At 39.4% G+C, this 19178-nt stretch overlaps 1 protein-coding gene across 1 annotated transcript in view; it reads left to right on the top strand.

The window, feature by feature from the left end:
* Positions 1 to 18329, top strand: part of LOC134824253 (metabotropic glutamate receptor 4-like) — a 51959-nt gene extending 33630 nt beyond the window's left edge. The window contains exons 2-8 of the mRNA XM_063836039.1: positions 11970 to 12217; positions 12854 to 12988; positions 13207 to 13384; positions 13604 to 13765; positions 15132 to 15258; positions 15390 to 15640; positions 15797 to 18329. Coding sequence (XP_063692109.1) covers positions 12084 to 12217; positions 12854 to 12988; positions 13207 to 13384; positions 13604 to 13765; positions 15132 to 15258; positions 15390 to 15640; positions 15797 to 17407 — 2598 coding nt within the window. The 5' untranslated portion in view covers positions 11970 to 12083 and the 3' untranslated portion in view covers positions 17408 to 18329. The remainder of the gene's footprint in view (positions 1 to 11969; positions 12218 to 12853; positions 12989 to 13206; positions 13385 to 13603; positions 13766 to 15131; positions 15259 to 15389; positions 15641 to 15796) is intronic.
* Positions 18330 to 19178: the final 849 nt, after the last annotated feature.

Raw genomic sequence — 19178 nt, 5'->3', positions numbered from 1 at the left:
TTTATTGAGGACGTTACAGAAGGAATGTATTTAATGTAGTTATTGAGGAGTCCTAACTCTCCTCACGTCCGTAAATGGAGTTTTCTTTTTACCATAATATATATAATATACATTATACACTATTCAGGTACTACAGACTTATTATCATTATTTTATTATATAATTATTGTGTTATCGTCATTTAATTTATTGTTATTCGTTAATGTTTAGAGAAATAAATACTGAAGAAGCTTCAAGATGATAAGTGCGCTTTCACATGCCCTTATAAGGACATAACGTGACCTTTTTACAGGAGCTACAAGATGGTGAGTGCGCCTATTTGTGGAACGATATACGGAAATACTCAGGCATGACAGTTGGACTCAGCAACATGTAGACAGAGTGTACTATGGTCTATGCTACAATACAACTATATTTGTGAATTGCATAGTAAGCAGAAAGTATAGACGGAGTGTATATTGTGGTGGGATGATGAGACATATTGTTCGGTATTTGCCAGCATTTAACCAATCAGCTCTTCTACTGTTAACCAATCAAACTCCATAATTACTGTCATCTTTCAAAAAGATATGTTTCACTTTCTCACCAAAATCAACATCTATAGTGTACGAATAAATTATATTAGCGCTCGGGATTTAAAATGTGAAATGTAGGTTTTCCAATCATAAAGTGTCAATTCTATATAAAGCATATCAATTATCACGTGACATGATATTATCTAAATTGATGTCATTTCTTTTTGTTTGTAAAAAGGATATATTACCAATATACACTTATTTTTGGGTATTGGTAAAATACATATGAGAAACGATGAAAATAAGTATGACTATGATAATTTTTTGACATTTACCATTATAATTCAAAACTCTAATTTATTATTCTTGTAATCTTTATAAATTTTGCATTTTTGTATGTGAACAATCCTCAATATACCCATTCCAAATATCCGTGAAATAAACATATCAGTGAAACGATTAGAAATGAATTAGCAGGTCTCTTACAAGCAGGTGATTAAATTAATCGCTCAATAATAAATAGAATTAGTGGCAACTTGTAGGATTAATATTCATAATTATTATATTAAACCCCTGAACCAAAACAGTCAGGTTATTATAAGCTAGCGTTATACTTCATTATTATAAAATATAATGTATAATGTACACTGTACACATACCTTATTGCACAAGTATTTCTATTTTATCTGATCTCCGTAAAGCTACAGTTCAAACAGATATGAGCAATACATGCATAGCTACCAGTTAACTTTATTATTCATAATGGAAACTCTCACTTCGTCCCCACCAATGAACAAATATATAAACAATAAAGTAAACTAATGATAAGCAAAGTAACTTATTCAGCTAAATAAGCTGCTTAAGCTAATTAAATGTACCAGTGTCGTCAGCTGGGTTGATGCCTGTTAGCTTCTGTTATATTGCCAATATTGTATCGTATGTTTTATTGGTACTGTTCAACAAGCAGCCACACACCACATTTACTTGGGGACCTTTTGTTAAGCCGTACACAATACACATGACAACACATGACAACACATGACAACACGTTACAACACATGACAACACATGACAACACATGACAACACATGACAACACATGACAACACATGACAACACATGACAACACATGACAACACATGACAACACATGACAACACGTTACAACACATGACAACACATGACAACACATGATAACACGTAACAAACACATGACAACACATGACAACACATGACAACACATGACAACACATGACAACACATGACAACACGTTACAACACATGACAACACATGACAACACATGACAACACATGACAACACATGACAACACATGACAACACATGACAACACGTTAAAACACATGACAACACATGACAACACATGACAACACATAACAACACATGACAACACATGACAACACATGACAACACATGACAACACATGAAAACACATGACAACACATGACAACACATGACAACACATGACAACACATGACAACACATGACAACACATGACAACACATGAAAACACATGACAACACATGATAACACATGATAACACGTAACAACACATGACAACACATGACAACACATGACAACACATGACAACACATGACAACACATGACAACACATGACAACACATGACAACACATGACAACACATGATAACACATGATAACACGTAACAAACACATGACAACACATGACAACACATGACAACACATGACAACACATGACAACACATGACAACACATGACAACACGTTACAACACATGACAACACATGACAACACATGACAACACATGACAACACATGACAACACATGACAACACATGACAACACATGACAACACGTTAAAACACATGACAACACATGACAACACATGAAAACACATGACAACACATGACAACACATGACAACACATGACAACACATGAAAACACATGACAACACATGAAAACACATGACAACACATGACAACACATGACAACACATGACAACACATGACAACACATGACAACACATGACAACACATGACAACACATGACAACACATGACAACACATGACAACACATGACAACACATGACAAAACATGACAACACATGACAAAACATGACAGCACATGACAAAACATGACAGCACATGACAATACATGACAACACATGACAACACATGACAACACATGACAACACATGACACCACATGACAACACATGACAACACATGACAACACATGACAACACATGACAACACATGACAACACATGACAACACGTTACAACACATGACAACACATGACAACACATGACAACACATGACAACACATGACAACACATGACAACACATGACAACACGTTAAAACACATGACAACACATGACAACACATAACAACACATGACAACACATGACAACACATGACAACACATGACAACACATGAAAACACATGACAACACATGATAACACATGATAACACGTAACAACACATGACAACACATGACAACACATGACAACACATGACAACACATGACAACACATGACAACACATGACAACACGTTACAACACATGACAACACATGACAACACATGACAACACATGACAACACATGACAACACATGACAACACATGACAACACGTTAAAACACATGACAACACATGACAACACATAACAACACATGACAACACATGACAACACATGACAACACATGACAACACATGAAAACACATGACAACACATGACAACACATGACAACACATGACAACACATGACAACACATGACAACACATGACAACACATGACAACACATGACAACACATGACAACACATGACAACACATGACAAAACATGACAACACTTGACAACACATGACAACACATGACAACACATGACAAAACATGACAGCACATGACAAAACATGACAGCACATGACAATACATGACAACACATGACAACACATGACAACACATGACAACACATGACACCACATGACAACACATGACAACACATTGTAAATATGTTGCATCGAGGGTATCTAGGTACTTATACTTAATTAGTTTATAGACACTACAAAATAAGAATATGCTAGTTAAACCACATAATAACACCTTTTAAAAGCATCATAGATATCTATACTAATAATCTCAAGATGTGTGTTCGTTCGTTGGCGTGTAATTTCCTAACGGCTTAATAAAGAAAACGTTAAAAGTTACGTGGCTGGTTTTTTTTCGGTATAGTGCTGAGAAAATTCTGACGAAGCCAAATGATAAAGGTTTTTTAAATCGGTCGGTGGTAAGTGGTTTAATTAATAATTTTGTGACCCAAATGTGATACTAAAGTGTGTGTGTGTACTCTCCCACTCTCGCTCTCTCTCTCCCCTTATGATAGATTTGCTATATAATTAGGTAACTTGGCATGGGACCTCAAGATTGCCTATCAAGTATTACTATTAGATATGTGAGGGGCACTCAGCATTAAATTGTGGTCCGTTTTAACTACGATAATGTAATGCGTGCTTTCGAATATATAGATAGGCGGGTTTATACTTTTGCATTTCAACTGCGATAGTGAAGTCCCGGCCGTAGGCACGGGTTAATTGTTAAACAAGTAAAACTAAAGGAATAAGATGCAAGCATCGTCCAGTAGGATTCCCAGTGCCTTGGAGCTATTTATAGCCTGATCTCGCAGGTAAGAAATTCTGGAGTCAGGAGTACGATACTATTCAATAAACGTCTGTTAATTGTGAGCGCGATCATTGTTGTTGAAAAACGAGCATAATTGTTATTAGCTTGATTTTATTTTATCGAAACGCCTCAAAATCTGCAAATCTTGCGTTAATTCAATTTTTTAGTCGTCAGGGCTTCCATGAAAAAAGTTATTAAACAACAAGAAATACGATATATAGAAATTATACTAATTCAATCTACGGTTTTATAGCCCTGGTTGGCAAGTTTCCATAAACGATATTTTATGATCGTCGCCGATAATCGCTTATTGAGCGCTCTTTCGGCGCTTTTTTTTTAAAAAACCGTTTACAATCGCTTTTTTTACGATTATAAACGGTTCAAAAAAAATCGCTTATAATCGACTATAATTGATGTCATAATTCAAAAAAGCGCTTTTTTGAATTTAAAAGCGCTTATAAGCGCTTTTAAGCGCTTACTAGCGTCGCTGAGCGATTTGAAAGCGGTTTTCCAATAGGATTGGCGCCAAAAACGGGTGGCTAAGCGGTTGGCCGGATAAGCGATTCGTAGGCGCTTTTTTGAACCATTTATAAGCGATTATAAGCGCTTATAATTGGGGTGCAATTTAGCTGTTTGTAAAGCGCAAATAAAGCGCTTATAAGCGCTTTTAAAATTGAGTCAGGAAAACGCTATATTACATCTTATAACCGCTTATAATCGATTATAAGCGTTTTTTTAGAAATCGCTTATTACGGCTAATTCATCGCTATTTTACCGCTTTTACCGCTTTTCCTATCATCCATGGCCAGGTGAGCAGGAATTAAAAAGCGCTTATAAGCGCTTTTTCGATGCTGCCCCTATCCTGGTCGGAACGGGGTAGTGCCCGGAATTTAAAAGCGCTTATAAGCGATTTCTCAATTCCTCTTTCTCAATTCCCCTTAACCTGGTCGGAACTTGCATGTGCTTTTCTGAGCAACCTGGGGTGCACCGGCAGAGTCAGGATTTAAAAGCGCTTATAGGCGCTTATGATCGATTTTCTACCACTTTTCCTATCACCCATGGCATGGGTTGGCAAGAATTATAATAGCGCTTATAAGCGTTTTTCAATGCTGCCCCTTAGCTGGTCAGAACGGGGGAGTGCCCGGAATTTAAAAGCGCTTATAAGCGCTTTTTCAATGCCGCCCCCAACCTGGTCGGAACGGGGTGGTGCCCGGAATTTAAAAGCGCTTATAAGCGATTTCTCAATTCCCCTTAACCTGGTCGGAACTGGAGAGTGCCCACTTGCATGTGCTTTTCTGAGCAACCTGGGGTGCACCGGCAGAGTCAGGATTTAAAAGCGCTTATAGGGCATAGGCGCTTATGATCGCTTTTCTACCGCTTTTTCTATCACCCATGGCCTGGTTGGCAGGAATTATAAAGCGCTTATAAGCGCTTTTTCAATGCTGCCACTAACCTGGTCGCAACGGGAGAGTGCCCGGAATTAAAAGGCGCTTATAAGAACTTTTTCAATGCTGCCCCTAACCTGGTCGGAACGGGAGAGTGCCCACTCGTATGTGCTTTTCTGAGCAAACTGGGGTGCACCGGCAGAGTCAGGATTTAAAAGCGCTTATAGGCGCTTATGATCGCTTATCTACCGCTTTTCCCATCACCCATGGGCTGGTTGGCAGGAATTAGAAAGCGCTTATAAGCGCTTTTTTAATGCTGCCTCTAAGGATTTGAAAAGCGGTTATAAGTTATAAGCGATTACGATCACTTTTTATTGCTGGTTTTTACCGATTTATCTATCATTTATCAACATGGATTTAAACATAGTTGTTTGACTGGCGATCTAGAAGCCAAGCAAAAAGGCTAAGTGCACGGCGCGGCAAAATTCTCCGACAATAATTGTCAGAAATTGTAAAGCGCTTGCAAGCGTTTATTTATATGTTGTTAATGGTGGTGGTTGTCCTGGTGGCGGTCGATGCGCGCTGCGTCATCAGTCATACACACTTGACATGATAAATATAATATAATGACGAGCAATAAGCAAGTTACTTGGAGGACCCTATCGGGCTTAACCAGATAGTTAAAACTTTCTACAACAATCGCTATATTTTTGGATTCCGTACTACCCTCTTGCACTGAACATGACTGATAACGTAATTACCACAAAGCCGATAAAATCAACATGTCGCCCGCAAATCTGTGATCACTGTTCTAAGTAACAACCCTCAACCCTCGTTGCCATGGTTACTGGTTACTTTGACGGAGTTACTCGTCTAAATTTCTTCGAAGTAGCGTGCGCCGCTTTCTGCTCGATGGCAAGTGCTATATACGACGTAGCGCTCCGGGCCAGACCATTAACAATGGTCAACTGGTTACTTTACTCGGCGGCGCTCAAGCTCAGCCTGTCATTCCGCCAAATCTTTATTCGTTTATTATGTTTATGAACATAATAGCCTGGGGTCCCCAGGTATTGAGGTAACTGGTTACTATGTGGATGACAACCTTTTGCTTTTTACCTAATTTGCACGTAGGCAGTCGTGCATACATACTAAATACAGAGTAATAATAATACAATAATAATTGAAAATGCTTTAAATTATGATAAAATTAGTATAGATTTTGGACGCTTTTAACGGGTGATACTCGTAATATATTTGTTTCAAATATTAGGACCGTCGACGATTGACGGATGTTACTCTTCTAAATTTCTTCGAAGTAGCACGCGCCGCTTTCTTCTCGAAGTCGATGGCAAGTGCTACGAAGTAGCGCGCGCCGGGCCAGATCATTAACAATGGTCAACGTCGACGAGTCCAACTCAGCGCGCGCCCTGGTAGGTTATTAACCTACAAGGACGCTTCAATTCCGAATCACCCCTCATGGCTGTATTATATATAGTTATAACCATAAGTTTGTGTGTTTATAACCATACAAGACGTATTTATACCATGCAAAACGTATTTATAAGCATGCAAGACACTTAATTGTCGCCGGTCTAATTGCTTATATTTGTGATAAATATTTTAAGAGTATCACTTGACCATTGCATGTTACATGTTACTGGTCTGGCCCGACATAGCACGTGCCATCGTGGCATTTCGAGAAGAAAGCGGCGCGCGCTACTTTAGACGAGTAACATCCGTCAATTAAGAGTATCACCTGTTAACCATGGGTATTGGGTTTATTTGTATCATTCAGGTCGCGTCGTGACAATGTGACATAGTCATAAGTATATTAAACAATTGCGCGGTAATCGGTAAACATGCTGATATGCCCATTTTACAGCATGAACTAACATGAGACAAAATAAAATATTGACTCACAATGCGATGTCAATCTTTCAATTCACAGCTTGGCGAGGTAGTAGAGGCTCTTTATACGGGCAAAAAGACGGGTATTCTGCTACGAGTTTAGAGACCTAACCGCTAATTAGACACAATACTACAATAGTATGATGTCTAAGGATCGATAATATGTTAAGAAGTATAAATTTGGCCTTATTAGTCACGTGCTATACCAATGCGCGTTTTAAACTTTGACAGTCTATTACTCTAAGGCAAATAGAGTAATTATATTCATATTTTGTCAGCAATAAGATCACATTATTTTCTATTTGGTGTGAAAATATGAGCTAGAACGGACATAATCTCGCTGAGTTATAGCTGTTTGAAATTTATGATGAACGCGCGGGTGCCAATTGATAACAACTAAATGCTTTTGCGCGTAGTGCGCGTCGAAAATTTGGCAAAAACGCTTGCGGAGTGACAATATTCAAACTTCGATAAAGTATATGAAGTGGGTACTTCTCGGAAAGGAAAAATTTAGGCAAACACGATGTGACTATTTTTGGGTTGATTTAATACAACTGCAAAAAATTATTCAAACTTCAAGCAAAAAAGTTAAAGTTTTTACCACTTTTTTGGATTTTAACTGCGCTAAAATAGAGGGATTTGTTTTATTTTTATACCATCTTGTGCAGCTGTCTTTTAGCTATCTTCATGCAAGTTTTGCCGACATGCCAACAAAATTAACTTGCTCAAATTATCAAAAAACATGGTTTTTTGGCCTATTTTTGGCCCAAAAATCGGTTTTTTGCGATTTTAACCGCGCTAACTCAGTCTAATCATCTTGAAACCACTTTTAATCGATTCTACGGTCAAAAATACGTCTAGTAAGGTGTATCTGGGGTCCCTAGCGTATCGTGCAGACAATGCCCCTAAGAGCCTGTACTAAGGCCCAGTCTAGTGGTGAATTTTTACCAAACTAGCGAAGCGCAATGTTGAATGTGATTGCGAGAATTGACGGGTGACACTCGTAAAATATTTGTTCCATATATTGGAGTCCAACTCGGCTTTTACTAATTCGCTCGCCCAAAAATTTTACGTGACTTTGGTTTTTATGGTTTTGCAGCCGTACAAAACGGTTTTACATAAATCCTAATCCCAACCCTAACCCTAACCATAACCCCGAAGTTAACCATAACCCTTACCACAAGCCTAACCCTAACCCGGGCCATAAACAATCGAATTCGTATTTTACTAGCCTGTCACGTGACCAAAACGGTTTTTTGCCCATAACTCTCCAGGGAAGCATTTTAACCCTACGTCATGGGGGGTGAGTCGGAATCAGCGTCCAAAAATACACCGATTTAGATCACTTTCATGCCCCAAAGGGCCTTTTCACAAGAATTTCCTTAAAATTTGGGCGAGCGATTTAGTAATAGTAGAAGCGGTAGAAACGCGATCATAAGCGCCTATAAGCGCTTTTAAATCCTGATTCTGCCGGTGACCCCAGGTTGCACAGAAAAGCACTTATAACTATAAGCGGGCACACTGATTTCCAGTTCTGACCAGGTTAAGGGGAATTGAGAAATCGCTTATAAGCGCAGCATTAAAAAAGCGCTAATGAGCGCTTTTTAATTCCAGGCACTCCGATCCCCCGTTCCGACCAGGTTAGTGGCAGCATTGAAAAAGCGCTTATAAGCGCTTTCTAATTCTTGCCAACTAGGCCATGGGTGATAGGAAAAGCGGTAGAAAAGCGATCATAAGCGCTTTTAAATCCTGACTCTGCCGTGTACCCCAGGTTGCTCAGAAAAGCACTTATAAGCGGGCACTCTGATTTCGAGTTCCGACCAGGTTAGGGGCAGCATTTAAAAAGCGCTTACGAGCGCTTTTTAATTCCGGGCACTCCCCAGTTCCGACCAGTTTAGTGGCAGCATTGAAAAAGCGCTTATAAGCGCTTTCTAATTCTTGCCAACTAGGCCATGGGTGATAGGAAAAGCGGTAGAAAAGCGATCATAAGCGCTTTTAAATCCTGACTCTGCCGTGTACCCCAGGTTGCTCAGAAAAGCACTTATAAGCGGGCACTCTGATTTCGAGTTCCGACCAGGTTAGGGGCAGCATTTAAAAAGCGCTTACGAGCGCTTTTTAATTCCGGGCACTCCCCAGTTCCGACCAGTTTAGTGGCAGCATTGAAAAAGCGCTTATAAGCGCTTTCTAATTCTTGCCAACTAGGCCATGGGTGATAGGAAAAGCGGTAGAAAAGCGATCATAAGCGCTTTTAAATCCTGACTCTGCCGTGTACCCCAGGTTGCTCAGAAAAGCACTTATAAGCGGGCACTCTGATTTCGAGTTCCGACCAGGTTAGGGGCAGCATTTAAAAAGCGCTTACGAGCGCTTTTTAATTCCGGGCACTCCCCAGTTCCGACCAGTTTAGTGGCAGCATTGAAAAAGCGCTTATAAGCGCTTTCTAATTCCTGCCAACCAGTTCCGACCAGGTTAGGGGCAGCATTTAAAAAGCGCTTACGAGCGCTTTTTAATTCCGGGCACTCCCCAGTTCCGACCAGTTTAGTGGCAGCATTGAAAAAGCGCTTATAAGCGCTTTCTAATTCCTGCCAACCAGGGGTGATACGAAAAGCGGTAGAAAAGCGATCATAAGCGCTTTTAAATCCTGACTCTGCCGGTGCACCCCAGGTTGCTCAGAAAAGCACTTATAAGCGGGCACTCTGATTTCCAGTTCCGACCAGGTTAGGGGCAGCATTTAAAAAGAGCTTAAGAGCGCTTTTTAATTCCGGGCACTCCCACTTTCCGACCAGGTTAGTGGCACCATTGAAAAAGCGCTTATAAGCGCTTTTTAATTCCGGGCACACCCCCGTTCCGAACAGGTTAGGGGCAGCATTGAAAAAACGCTTATAAGCGCTTTATAATTCTTGCCAACCAGGCCATGGGTGATAGAAAAAGCGGTAGAAAAGCGATCTTAAGCGCCTATAAGCGCTTTTAAATCTTGACTCTGCCGGTGCACCCCAGGTTGCTCAGAAAAGCACATGCAAGTGGGCACTCTCCAGTTCCGACCAGGTTAAGGGGAATTGAGAAATCGCTTATAAGCGCTTTTAAATTCCGGGCACTCCCCCGTTCCGACCAGCTAAGGGGCAGCATTGAAAAACGCTTATAAGCGCTTTATAATTCTTGCCAACCCATGCCATGGGTGATAGGATAAGTGGTAGAAAAGCGATCATAAGCGCCTATAAGCGCTTTTAAATCCTGACTCTGCCGGTGCACCCCAGATTGCTCAGAAAAGCACATGCAAGTTCCGACCAGGTTAAGGGGAATTGAGAAATCGCTTATTAGCGCTTTTAAATTCCGGGCACTACCCCGTTCCGACCAGGATAGGGGCAGCATCGAAAAAGCGCTTATAAGCGCTTTTTAATTCCTGCTCACCTGGCCATGGATGATAGGAAAAGCGGTAAAAGCGGTGAAATAGCGATGAATTAGCCGTAATAAGCGATTTCTAAAAAAACGCTTATAATCGATTATAAGCGGTTATAAGATGTAATATAGCGTTTTCCTGACTCAATTTTAAAAGCGCTTATAAGCGCTTTATTTGCGCTTTACTAACAGCTAAATTGAACCCCAATTATAAGCGCTTATAATCGCTTATAAATGGTTCAATAAAGCGCCTACGAATCGCTTATCCGGCCAACCGCTTATCCACCCGTTTTTGGCGCCAATCCTACTGGAAAACCGCTTTCAAATCGCTCAGCGACGCTAGTAAGCGCTTAAAAGCGCTTATAAGCGCTTTTAAATTCAAAAAAGCGCTTTTTTGAATTATGACATCAATTATAGTCGATTATAAGCGATTTTTTTTGAACCGTTTATAATCGTAAAAAAAGCGATTGTAAACGGTTTTTTAAAAAAAAAGCGCCGAAAGAGCGCTCAATAAGCGATTATCGGCGACGATCATAAAATATCGTTTATGGAAACTTGCCAACTGGTTCTATGAAATTAACAATTGCTGAACATTATAATGTTCAGCAATTGTGATATATATGTGATATATCACATCAAGACATGATAATAATATAAACCTATAATTCTATGATCAATTCGATATTCCTTCGTCGCATCAATTGTCTATGCATCAAGTGAATTAGGTGGTAGAGAAAAGGGTTGCTGGTGTTTTGTTCTCCAATATTCGAGACAAAGGTATGTGCTTGAAGTAAACTATTTGCCCGGTATATTCTTTAGCACTCCAGTCTTATCTGACTAAATCACGATTTTCTGGAGTAATTTCATTTTGCATCACGTGCCTCACCCAAGCAAGCTCTTGTATAGTAACATTTTTGTCAGCTTTAAAAATCAGCTGGGGTATTTTGCATCACGTTTGCTCGATCAGTTTATTTGCAGCAACCGTTTTTGTTATTGGTTTCTAGTGCAAGCTCTAATTTTTTAATTTTGCTGTTACCGGGGCTACTAAGCAGGATATTAAGCAGACTATAATTATGAAAATATCCAACACAGCACAGGTTTAGAAAGTAAAGTAAGTTCCCTCAACTCACCTCTTCAATTAACGGACTCTGGACCAATCAGGACCAAATACCTGAACCAAATACCTGGACCTAATCAGGAGCCTCAATGCAGGCTGCACGAGTCTTGTTGGTGGTGTGGACCATGATAACCCTCTCAAGAGCAGTGTTCACACCTTCTGAAGCCCTCGACAGGAGGGATGGAGACTTTCTTATCGTCGGCATCTTCGATATCGGGAACTTGTAAGTTCTATTTCTTATTAGATATTTCGTAAGACACATAATAGAGTAGTAAGCTGTTTCATAGCTAAGATGAACCTTTCTTTAAAACACACGAGCCTAACCAGGTAACCAGGTAACCAGGTAACCAGGTAACCAGGTAACCAGGTAACCAGGTAACCAGGTAACCAGGTAACCAGGTAACCAGGTAACCAGGTAACCAGGTAACCAGGTAACCAGGTAACCAGGTAACCAGGTAACCAGGTAACCAGGTAACCAGGTAACCAGGTAACCAGGTAACCAGGTAACCAGGTAACCAGGTAACCAGGTAACCAGGTAACCAGGTAACCAGGTAACCAGGTAACCAGGTAACCAGGTAACCAGGTAACCAGGTAACCAGGTAACCAGGTAACCAGGTAACCAGGTAACCAGGTAACCAGGTAACCAGGTAACCAGGTAACCAGGTAACCAGGTAACCATGTAACCAGGTAACCAGGTAACCAGGTAACCAGGTAACCAGGTAACCAGGTAACCAGGTAACCAGGTAACCAGGTAACCAGGTAACCAGGTAACCAGGTAACCAGGTAACCAGGTAACCAGGTAACCAGGTAACCAGGTAACCAGGTAACCAGGTAACCAGGTAACCTTAACCACGTGCAGGAATGAAGAGGAAACAGAATGTGATCTGACAGTATCAGATGTATACCCTTTAGAGAAAGCGCTCGTCTTTCAAGACTTGATGCAGGGCTTTACTAGCGTGGACAACTACTCTATCGGCTATGAGATCTACTCAGGGTTTTATTTCTTATCTTATAATTTCACATTTATTATTTGAATTTTATATTTATAACTTTATACTCTGTAATTTTTTACTTCACAATCTTATTCGAGCTTTTCATTAAGAAAACAAGTTTGACTACACTTGGTTAAAGCACTTCCATCCCACATAATACTAATAATACTAATAATAATAATACTAAAGTTCTTAAAGTTCCATTTCATTCCCACTGCAGGTGCCACGCCCCATTCCTAGCTCACCAGATCAGCAGCAGAGTGGCTCTTAACGAGAAAGTGGTTGGCTTCCTCGCTTCTGATTGGGCGGTTAATGTACGACCTTCTATTGGATCCCCAGCTTCTTTCTTCATTCCCACTATTGGATACATTTACTCAGAGGATGCATTCCTTGAAAAGGTGATCACAAATTTAATTAGTATCAGTTTGTTTTTTTGTTTGGAGTTTGATCAATGCAAATAATGAAGGATAAAAATCTGTTTATACTCTTTACTTCAATAATTTTAGTTGGTTTGATTTTAGCCACTTAGAAATCAATTTTAATTTCAAAAACAAAAATGTCCTTAACTATAAGTATAATTTTAAGTATAACTATTAAATATAAATCTATTTCCACAGAAACAATACCCTACCTACCTGTCGCTGATAGAGACCGAGGAAATGGAAGCTCAGAGCATCATAAGTCTTTTAAAGTTTTTAGAGGCCAAATACGTGGATATCTGGTATAACACTGGTTCAGAAAGCGTTGCAAGATACGTTTATCAAAACTATGTTTTGCAGGTTTGATATGATTCAATATTCATGACATCACTACGCCTTTCTTCTCAAGTCAAAGGAATTTTCCCTTTTTTCTGTGCTAACGAAAGTCGATCCGCCATTTATCTCTATACTATAACAGTAGGATAATCAAAATAATAAACATAAAACCGGTACTTGCAAAGGAAGGATATACCTTATCGGACCTTATTTGGACGGACAATACTTGAACGGACATAATTATGAACGGACATTAATATGAACGCTAGAAGGCAATCAAAACCATCAAAAATCCGAATTTTTTCATCTTTTCTTAAACTTTTTTAAATTTTAGCAAATAATTTTTAAACCCATTTTTCATACAGTAAGCAAGAAAAGCAGTCTTTAATCAGAAAACATGTTAAAATATATGTACATGATTATTGTCTAATATCACATATCATCTTCATCAAATGGGTTTTCGTGCATTAAATATTCCATGGCGCTTAAAGCATCAGTAATACCCGCTTTTTGGAAACCTTTTTTAAAATCAAACTACCTCGGTCCTGCATTTCAGTGTAAACTTTTATAAGCAATTCGGCGTGAATTGGTTTTATCTTAGACAACTTTAGGTTAAACTTAACATCACGTGGAGCTTTCCCAGCACTTATCTGTTTCATTACCTCCCCTGAGTTATATGAACTATAACAACGTCGGACAATGTTCTTGGCAACACGATTTACCGTAATATCTAGAGGTTGAAATGTGAAACAAGTTTGTCATGTTGGCGGGGACTAGCTCATGAACTATGTTGTTGAGTGCCATATTTTGGTTGAATTTTTCCGTCAAGTGACCCTTGAAAATATCATATACTAGAAAAGTTTTCTGTGCCTCCGGCAGACCAAGGAGAACCTTTTCGTTGTTAACATACGGCACTATGATGTTCTCGATAAAACGTATTGTTGTAGATTCATTTGCCCAATGTTTCTCGTTAAAAATAACCTCTATTTAGATAGAGATTGCTTTGTTTTTCCCTTGTAAGATCAACTGCATGGGCAAAAAAAGTAGATCAAGATAGTGATCATGCCATAATGTGATATTTACAATTTAGATCGTTAAATTTTTATAATAACTGGTTTTCATTGATTCAACGATATAGTTTAATCTAATGATAGCTATTGAAATTGACTGAAATTAAAAGTTGTCATATTCTGGACAAAAAGTTCGAAATGGAAAAATTTTTGAAAAAAATTCAACTGACTTCCTGATGAGAACCTTTTTTTTGTCGCATCAAACGCGGGATCAATAGCAATTTACCCAAGAAAACATTGCAACTATGCGATCACTCATAAATAATATTCTAATCCAGATTTAACATCTTTATGCAAAGTCTAAAATTTTCCACATTCAGAAAAGTGGAGGAAGGTACGTAAAGTTCGATGGAAAAAAAGATACTAAAGATCACAAAGCTACTAAATATGACAATGAGAATTTCAAAATCAAAGATGAGTTTGAGGAATACGACATCAATTCTAAGGGTAAAGCTGTGGGTTGTGGCACAAATATCTTGATGTATTTTGAAATTAAAAACGACTACAACTTAAATTAAAAGTAATCGTAAATTATTCTTTGATCAAGAATTCGATTGATTATCCAGTTTATGTTTCAGTGCCAGAAGCGCCGATACAACTTTTGCTTTTCAACGGGAACGAACACCATGTAATCCCATTCCTAAACGAGACAATACACACTAGAAAATGGAAAAACAAGACGTACATATTCGGTTATACCGTCTCAAGGGACCACTACCGCGAGGTTTCGAGAAAAATCCTGGACGATGAGATATTGGCAGATGTGGAAAATGAGATTTTCATTTACCTAAGATCAGAAGTGCAGAACGCAGATCTCCGCAGGCTACAGGTTTGCTCAATGTTTACGAATATAATATCTTATTACATAATTATGATTATGAAACATAAATAGATCAAATCTAAAATAAAATTGTCTGCACGCAAAAGAAAAATGGATGATTTAAACAAAAAATAGCATACTGCGCAGTACTTACAACTTTCTCAGCTTGAAGGAGGTTTGCTCTACGATCGAGCTAAAGCAGCCGATGATAGTCTATCTCAGCACTACAACGAAATAAGAAAATGCAATTTTGATCACCCTGACAAGGACATGGCTTCTGTTTGTGAAAACAAAAAGTCTTTTACAAGTTGGATGAGTTTCGTTGCCACCGCAACACAGCTCTTAATAAATAACTTGGAGGTAGTACTGCCGGAAATGGAGGGAGATATAAACATATTCGATCTGAGAAAGAAACTCTTTGCAAGAGTGGAATCAGGCATACACGCAGTGCAAATATACGATGATTACTCTGTCAACAACATCAGGTTCGTGAACAGCACACTTGCGAAAGGATACGAGGTGATAGAATACCGCAGGAGAATCACCAGCAGTGAAGAGGTGAAGAGAGGGGTTGTGTTCTACAACCACTCTCTCTCAGTACAGAGTCTTTTCCCCACCCTAAAAGATAACGTGGGAGAGACAGGAGGAAGTGAGCCCTGTGCCCCTGACTGCCCTGCAGGGAGACACATTGCTCTCATGTCTCATTACTCTGGGCTCACTAGCTGCTGGACCTGCAATCCGTGCACTGCATCCACTGTATCGTCAGAGGTGAACTCAAAACAGTGTACTGAATGTGAGGATAATGAATATGCTGCGGAGGGTAACACAGCATGTAAACCCGTCCTCAAGAACTTCATCTCTCTCAAGTCTCCCCAGTTTGTTCTGGGGCTGTGTCTAAGTGTGATTGCCGTGGTGATTACAGTATCCACAGCAGTGTTCATATTCGTTCACAAGGACAGGCCTGTGATAAAAGCATCTGATCACGTTTTCTGCTACCTATTCCTCTCTTCTCTGTGCCTGGGAGATATCCTCACGGTGTTAACTCTTCTGGAACCTTCCACTCTAACCTGCAACGCAGAGTTCTACATGTGTGCTCTCTTCGTGTGCTGTGTCTGCACCAACCTCTTCTACCGCTCTCTTAAGATCTACAAGATCTTCATGACAGCAGCTAACTTCGACCTCAGACGCCCCTTTATCTTCAAACTCCTCACTCGACCAGCTCAGTTTGTCATTCTGGTGGTGATGATGGTGGTGACCGCTCTTCTGACCATGGTCTCTATAATGCACAAGGGGTGGGAGTACCAGGAAGCACTGGATCCTCACATCAGTATCCACAAAGTCTGCACCCCGGCCAACTTCCTAGCCACCTGTTACCCCTTCATCATCCCATGTGTGTTCCTAGCTGCCACCCTTCTTATAGCGTACAAAATGAGGCTGTTCCCTCACAACTTCAAAGAAACCACCACTATCTTCACCACCTGCCTGATGATCGTGGTTATATGCCTCATGTTCCTCAGTGGGTATTCTGTTTCAGAGCCTGCTATAAAGTCCATGTTGAGAGCAATTGTGTTCTTTTCCATCTCACAGAGCTTCCTGCTGTGTTTCTTCCTGCCCAAGATTGTGGTTCTGTTGAAGATGGACGATCTGATTGCAGGCGAGGACCTCAGTTCTGCTATACAAACCTTTTGTGAGGCTGATGATAAAAGAAAGGAGATCGTGGCACAACAGGAATTAAAGAAGAAGGAGTCGGTGGTGGAAGAACTGTCAACGAAGTGATTGATGAGTTACAAATAGGGAAGTAACTATTTTCAAATCGGATTTAATTTGCACAAATAGTTTCTATATTGTGCCAATTGATTCCGACAGAACTATTGGCCCAAAAAAATGTGTTCGTCTCTTTGAGACGCATCTTTTGATTTGTGTAACTGGTTCAGTTTACAGAATATTGGGAGATTAAATTTGGCCTCTACACGGCCTCTATATAACCTCCATACGGCCACTACTGCAGGCCTTTGAACTCCCATGAATTTCGATAGTCGCGACTATTGACTAATTAAGGTCTTATAGTTATATAAATATCAGCTATTTATACAGTTGCATTTCAGTAAAGATTGTAAATAGTTGAATATGTACGAATAAGATTATGTACATATTATATAGGGCAACTAGAACAAATACCGGTGCAACAATAAGACAACATTAAGCCTTATATAGATATATGCAAGTCTCTTATATTTTCATGAAAACATACGTTAAAATTGATTTTTCAAATGTATTCTATGATCCATGAGAAAAGGTAAAATATTTGAGCCATTTAAGTTTTCGTGTGTGAGTTTATTGTGAGTTTTTAGATGAAATTGAAAATTTCGCTAATTATTTTGAACCAGCAATATTTTAAGAATTAAATTAGGCCCAAGGGTCTCTTTTTGTTTCTTATATGTTGTAATAAACTTATATCAGATAAATGTTAGCGATATAAAAAGTTTTTAATTTGTCCGGAGAAATATTATAACGTTATTTCCAATATTTGTGCATACAATTCTGACTCATAAAGACCTCGTTATGACCGTTGGAGCATTTTACTTCACCTGAAACATGAGGCAAGGTTTAATTTTTCCTCAAGATCGACATGTCACTGTCAGAAAAATAAGTAATCAAAATACCTTATCACATGGCTTTTACTGACGCGATTAACAGTTATTAACTGTTTATCAGTCCTTTCCATCTCAGCATTTACTGACCTTTTAAAGGGTTGATCAAGGGTATGCAAGTTCTTATGTGGAGGAACAATTGCTCAGCTGGTGACTTAATGAAATCGGAGCTGATTGTAGTGATCGCTGACTGGTGTCCTCAATAGCTCACGATGTTTGTATTGCTCTCATATTGCTATTATTTCCCGATTCATGACTCAAGTACGTGTCCATGTCATCGACAAAGAATAGTTAAGGACATGGGTCAGCGAACGAGGTGTTTTTTAAAAAATATAGTAGCTTGCGTACGCGCACACATTTCTCACCCGGCGTTGTCGCTGGTAAAATGTGCAAAGTTATTTTTTGCTCTCGAAACCCACCATATTTAAACTCACATTCCTGGTTCCTTTTTATCTAATAATATACCATTTTTAACAGTCATGTTGACTGGACTACTAGTTATTTTCATTATGGATATGACAGTGGTCGCAGTTCAATCTAGGACGAACACCTCTTATCCCCAGTCTCTACAAACAAATACTTCGACCCCCAACCAACAGTCTATCAACAGTTCATCCAATACTAAAGAAAATTTTATCTCTAACCAGAAGAGAGATAAGATCGTCACGGAATGCATTGATAACGACTGGGTAGTAGATCCTGACGAGGGTAACTTTGACAGCTGTACTACAACCGGGGCACTCCAATGTTGGCTGTATTGCGAATACATCCTTGAGTGCTATGCTCTCTTTTTTGATATCATGGAGAGTACTTGCACTTTATTTAACAATAGCATGTCATTCCTGGACAGCCGTCTGTTTGAGAAAGGAGTATCTGTAGTTCTTTATAAGCGCTGT

This window comes from Bolinopsis microptera, chromosome 12, assembly GCF_026151205.1.
Source record: "Bolinopsis microptera isolate Bmic1 chromosome 12, MBARI_Bmic_1.0, whole genome shotgun sequence".
NCBI lineage: Eukaryota > Metazoa > Ctenophora > Tentaculata > Lobata > Bolinopsidae > Bolinopsis > Bolinopsis microptera.
The sequence above is the reverse complement of the archived record's forward strand: the minus strand, read 5'-3'. Positions and strand labels throughout refer to the sequence as shown.